This window comes from Phaseolus vulgaris, chromosome 9 (genome assembly GCF_051622355.1).
Source record: "Phaseolus vulgaris cultivar YP4 chromosome 9, ASM5162235v1, whole genome shotgun sequence".
In the NCBI taxonomy this organism is placed as follows: domain Eukaryota; kingdom Viridiplantae; phylum Streptophyta; class Magnoliopsida; order Fabales; family Fabaceae; genus Phaseolus; species Phaseolus vulgaris.
This window is the reverse complement of record NC_143506.1, coordinates 29,658,167-29,664,166: the sequence shown is the minus strand read 5'-3', so window position 1 is coordinate 29,664,166 and position 6,000 is coordinate 29,658,167. Positions and strand designations below refer to the sequence as shown.

Genomic DNA, 6,000 nt, shown 5'->3' with positions numbered 1-6,000 from the left:
ATTTTAAAAGCAATAATAAATAAATAAATTATAAATTTATAAAGTTATCTATATATTTATTGGGAAGATATGAAAGAAAAAATAATCTAGAAGATAATAGTTTAATTTAATGGTCACTTCAAAGTGATTGAAATATCAATTTTATATATTATCACATTAAAAGTTGATTTTAGAGTGCAGTGAAGGAAGCAGGAGATATTTATGTGAGTAAAGAAGGAAAAGAGGTGGAAAGGTTCACAATTTCAGAGATACCTTTTTTGGGATCCCTTAAGTCTTAGGTCAAAGAGTTTGTATGGCATTGGATAGGAGGATTATATATAGCTTTTAAATAACTGTTTTAATGATTTAGAATTTAAAAAATTAGTAAATATATAAATGATGTTTCATTTACAATTAAGATTAATGTTAATTTTAATTAGGTGATATACATATTTATTAATTTTTTTATTATACTTTCTTTAAACTCTCCAATATCAAAAAGTGAAAAAAATGGCATAACAAGTTATAACTTGTAAATATTGTAAGAGAAGTGGCTACTACATTATAATTTGTGCTGAAGAAGATAAAAAAAAAAAAGTGAGTAATATTAACATTAATTCACAGGATTATGTCTCAGAAAGAGAAAAAAAAGAAGATAAATAATCATTTCAATACTACAAATATTAACATATTTCATTTTTAATATAATAAAAAAAGATAACATTCTTAGTAAAAAAAATTTAATTTAAGTAGTTTTATTTGAATTATAGTAATGGTTGAAATAATTAAAGACGTATTTGGTATATAATAATTGTCATATGTATTTATTAAAAAAATATTAATATATAATTATATTGAAGAATAAATATGTATTTAATTGCTTCAACCATTAATAAAATTAAAATAAAACTATGTAAATTTTAGTTTTTTATTAAAATCAGTTTTTTTTATTAAACTAATTATATTAATATTTATTGTATGAATCAATTATTTGTAAAGAAATGAAAATGTCAATTATCTTCCCATTACAAGGACAAAAAAAGAAGAAGGATGTTCAAGTAAAAAAAAATCTTAACTATCATATGAAATATGAATTTGTAAATTAGATTAATGAATAATATTTTTAGTTGGCTTTTCCTATGGTTGTATTGTTAAAGATCCTTATCATTTTATATAATTTTACACATAATTTTGTACAAATATCCTTACTAACTCGAAAGGTGAAGAGGAAAATAAATTATTAACAAATCCTAACTCCTAGTAATACAAATAAAAAGGTGGAAAATTTAATAAGTAATAGTAGAAAACTGAAAATAAATGTGGATATCACCAAATTAAAGTGAGTATTAATTACAATTGAAAGGCCTCTTATTTATTTACCATTTTTTAAAATTCTAGACTCATAATATATTTAAGAGGCCTAATCTTATACACCTAACAATACTCTCTCTCTATGAATCAATTTATTAGAATGACATGTAAAGTATGTTTCATGACTATTTTAAGATTTAGAACTTTTGTGTAGTTTTTTTTATCCTAAGCAAATATTTTTTTTACCAATAACAAAATCAGTTTGTAACAAGATTGATTGAGTTAATAAATAAAACCAATTCTTATTCTTGTTAATTGTATCTCAACCTCTCTGAAATGGGAGAAATCACATTGATTAGATAAGTTTTGTATATTGAGATTTGCAAGAAGAAGTTGTGAGTATTTACTGAGTTGAGTTTGGAGTTAGAAGATGTGAGATTAGAAGAGTGATGAGGAGGAAGTAACCCAGATTGAAGGAGGAAGTAAAATGGTGATGGTAATTTTGATGTTGGAATAAGTAGGTGGAGAAGAAGTTAAGGGTGAAAAATGGTATTAAGAGTAGAATATAATGGAGTTGTTGTTCTCATGCTCATCCATTAACACACCTTATTACACTCTCACCTTCCAATGGATCCTCCTCTCATCACCGACTCCACATTCTCCCCCGCTTACACCCTCTCCGATATTTGGCTCCGAACACCCCCTTTTCCCCCCTCCGATCACCACTTCTCCAAGGTCCTCCACTTTTCATTTCTTCATTCTATACACTTCAATACTTATTTTTCCAACACTCTACTTCCTCAATTCAAGTTCAATGCTTTCACCTTTTTTGCAATACCCTTTTGGAATTTCGCCAACTCTACCTGACTTATGTTGTTTTTCGGTGAAAGAGTCGCAATTCCAAGTTGTATGAACTGTTTCAGTGAGTGGTGTTGTCAACTGTAGGGTTTAGTTTGAATATGTTTAGGTTTTTGGTGAGTTTGAATTGTTGTAGTGTTTGCCCCCGTTTGCTTCAGAGGAAAGAAAACCAAGGGAGGTTGGAAAGAAAAGTTTGAAGTTTTACTTTTAAAAATTGATTTTTCTGTCTTTTTTTCCTTTTTGTTTTCTTTTTCTCTATGTTGTTTCTTTGTGAGGAGCTGGGTTCTGACTGATGCATTGCGTGGAAATTTGAACAGAGTGATTCTGGTAGCAATAAACGGATGAAGGTGGAAGGGTCCAGCGTTGAAAATGATGGTTTCAAAGCTGAAGCAGAAACAAGTTCTGTGAGTGGTAACAAGTCAAGTGAACAAAGCACTATACCTTGTGAGGCACCTAAACAGGAATATATTCACGTGAGAGCAAGAAGGGGCCAAGCTACTGATAGCCACAGTCTAGCAGAAAGAGTAACTCGCTTCTGTCTTTCTATTTCTCGTCCCTTGCAAGTTTTGCTTGCTATTGGGCATTTTTCCTTGATCTACAAACAAATAAAAGTGTTCTAACTTTTGGACATTCTTTTTTTGTTTCTTTTGTTTTTATTTACTATCTGTTCACATGCATGCTACTTAACACCACCTGATTTGCAGGCAAGAAGAGAAAAAATCAGTGAGAGAATGAAAATTCTTCAGGATTTGGTTCCAGGGTGTAACAAGGTAATCATAATATTCTGTTGCAACATCACAAGATTATTGCTTATATTTTTCCTTCATCGTTGTGTTTTTATTTTTTTAATCTTCAGGTAAATGGTAAAGCACTAGTCCTAGATGAGATAATCAATTACATACAGTCGCTGCAGCGTCAGGTTGAGGTGGATTTCTTCATCTTTCTATCACTTTTTAGAATTTTCACTCGGTGATGTTTTCTTTTTAACTTCCAATCTAATTCTGTATTCCAAACAAATTGAGTTTTGTAGTTCCTTTCTATGAAGCTTGAAGCAGTTAATTCAAGGATGAACATGAGCCCTACAATAGATGGGTTGCCTTTAAAAGATGTAAGTCTATCAACTTTGATGTTGATCATATTGACTTCTAATATTCAATTAATTTCCACATGCATAAGATTTAAACATTATGCAAAATTGTATGTGTTGGTTGCTGTCAGCTTTTGGAATATGCCGAAGAAATTTATCCTGATGCTTTGTCAGGGAGATTGTATCGTAAATTATTCTTCTTGACTACTTTTATTTGAAAAGTAAAAAACTAATAGGATAAAGTGATTTCTAACATGTAAGTTTATGGATCCGTTTGTGACATTGTTCTCACTGATCAGTTGACAAAGCTCAATTGAAGTCAAGTTGGTATGGAACAAGCAGAGAGGGAGAAAAGAAAAGAAAGGTATTGAGGGAGGAATGCAGAACCAGTGTTGAGCTGGGAAAAGAATAGATCAGAATGGGAAAACCGATGATAATGTTGGTGCATAGTAATCCATAATTATGACATCTTCTTCAAAATAACTGAAGGCCTATCTATCAGCAGAAAGGAAGGATTGAATCAGCATATAATTACCCTGATCTTGTCTCCCATTTAACATCTATTTTAGATGGAACAACGTTCTGATGGTCATCCTTCATGAAGAGGAAAAAGGTTGAAGCTTTCACCTACATCATCTTGAAGCGTTTTTGAGAATTTTTGGCTCCCATACTGTTGATAATTGTTCTTCATTCGGGTAGAAGTGCTTTGGAACGTGAAAAAGTGCAATTGGGAGTTCATGACTCACAAGAATGATGTACGTGGCAAGATTTATCTAACTACATTAGGCTAAATCCTCTGAAATTCACTCTGGCAAATCCCAAATTTAGCTCTATTATAAACTTGATTTGAACATCTTGGAGGGAATGAGACCTTAATTTCCACCAGATTTAGAGTTCAATTCTAATTTTCATTGTGATTTTATAAATCATAATTGTAGTTATTGGTGTACCATACCAATTATGATCATGAGTAAAAACTAGTGAAAACTAATAACTATAGATGTTTGATCTCACATAGTTTTGGTAGAACGGCCTGTAGCTTGGTTTCTACTTCTTATTCTAATTATGGTTGTAATATCTTGAAGCTTTATTCGTTCTGTCTGGCACTTTATTATCGATAGAACATTAGCTAATGAATCCAAGTTAATGTTAATAACATTGAAAATGCTCGTAATCCTCAAGGAAGAAGCTTCAAACAGTTAAAGTAAAATCGTATGTTAGTTGAGGAGGTCCGAAATCTTGTACCTAGACTTCTTAAGAGGTGTAGTCACTTAAATCCATCATATAACCAAATTACACAAACACTAGTCCAAAAAAAATCTCAGGTGAAAATGATTCCCAGTGTTTATCTCAAAGATGAATATTGTCAATTAGAACTATATTTTCTTGTGTCTCGGTTTGTATCTACACCAAATTAGTTAGGCCTAAAACATTTTTTCCTAATGAATGTGATTACTGTGGGACTGTTTGTTCCAATAATATCATGATCTTGATCAGTTAATAAATTGTTTCAGGTTGGTGGTACTCCACGATTCGACATTGCTGGAATGGTATTTGGATCACAAGCAGCAAGAGGGTATGCTCAGGGATCACATCATGGATGGCTGCATATGCAGATAGGTGGTGGTTTGAGAGACCAGCATAATTCTGAGAAATCTCATTGGGAATGAAAGATCCATTTATAGGTTTGATTTTCTACTAAAGAACAAAAAATAGTGGGATGGTTGCATAGTGTGCTCTATTAACAACCTAGTTTACTGTTGCCGAATGTTGCAGGTTTGTATTTCCATTGTTATAGAATGATATAACATATATAGAAAATGCATCTGAATAGCATATGATTCACTATATGAGGCAATCAGCAACTAGAAAACAATCTCGGTGTGGTTATGGCTTTTAGTCCCTGCTGTGATAGGATTCCTACCTCCTGGTTTGATTTGTATAACGATATATATTGCAGGTATGCATTTGTGTATTTTGAATAATGATTTTTTTTTTTTTGCATATTAATGGAAAAAATGTATTGAGTTAAAATTTGCTCACAGTAAAAAGGGATTGAGTTTCAAGCTCACACATGTACCACAGAATTATCCAATCTCAACAATTAAATTGAGTAAAAAATATTGAGTAAGAGGGATATAATCTCAAAACTGCTTTTGATCTTATCAAGAATTAGGTGACACTCTAAGATATTTGTCTTTTTCAATCTTAAATTCTACATTGTTGTCTATCTATAGTAATATCAACACAATATAAAATAATTTAAATGTTTTTGTCTTCTTCAATATATAATTGGGTATTTAATAAGTCTTAAAATAAAGATTGAGTTTCTGGTTGATAAATCTACCCACAATTATTTTATTTCTAACAAATTAAATTTAGTGAGATGGATACAATTTCAACATATAATTATTATGCATGGATTATAATAATATATACATGAAATATGTTTATTTTTTGTTATAATTTTTTAACAAGTGTTATTATTTAGTTTATGTAAGTCAATTATAATCAAATGTATTGTAAATATATTTTAATGACATAATATTTATTACAATCTTAATGATAGGATTATGCATATTGTTTTACAAATTCATGTATTTTCTTTTCAAAAATAATTTTACACATTTTCCTAGGATAAATTTCAACTTATTCTTATTAGCTTGCTGTGGTTTAGATTGTGAAAAAAAAATGAAAATTCAAACCAATAAAACTGATTGGGTCAAATTTTGATCCAAACGGGTAATTTTATTTCACGACTCTAG

The 6,000-nt window shown here is 30.2% G+C and overlaps 1 protein-coding gene across 3 annotated transcripts; it reads left to right on the top strand.

Annotated features, from left to right (window-relative positions):
• Positions 1-1,651: 1,651 nt before the first annotated feature.
• LOC137822610 (transcription factor BHLH089) lies at positions 1,652-5,220 on the top strand. Of its 3 annotated transcripts, XM_068627518.2 has the most exons (7): positions 1,800-2,025; positions 2,466-2,672; positions 2,853-2,918; positions 3,005-3,073; positions 3,179-3,256; positions 4,750-4,920; positions 5,012-5,220. In XM_068627518.2, exons 1-6 carry the CDS (start codon positions 1,918-1,920, stop codon positions 4,903-4,905), a joined length of 684 nt encoding a protein of 227 aa, XP_068483619.2. In that variant the 5' UTR covers positions 1,800-1,917; the 3' UTR covers positions 4,906-4,920; positions 5,012-5,220. The 3 variants fall into 3 exon arrangements, with proteins under 3 accessions (XP_090152019.1, XP_068483621.2, XP_068483619.2); XM_090295893.1 differs by having other exon boundaries at positions 1,652-2,025; positions 4,750-5,220; XM_068627520.2 differs by lacking the exons at positions 4,750-4,920; positions 5,012-5,220 and adding an exon at positions 3,535-3,598 and having other exon boundaries at positions 1,799-2,025.
• The last annotated feature ends 780 nt before the right edge of the window (positions 5,221-6,000 follow it).

Bases quoted from the DNA above. Each gene is read 5' to 3' on its own strand.
- LOC137822610 (XM_090295893.1), top strand. From the start codon at position 1,918: ATGGATCCTCCTCTCATCACCGACTCCACATTCTCCCCCGCTTACACC. The intron at 2,919-3,004 runs GTAATCATAATA...TTTAATCTTCAG, and splicing joins TGGTTCCAGGGTGTAACAAG to GTAAATGGTAAAGCACTAGT. The intron at 3,257-4,749 runs GTAAGTCTATCA...AAATTGTTTCAG, and splicing joins ATGGGTTGCCTTTAAAAGAT to GTTGGTGGTACTCCACGATT.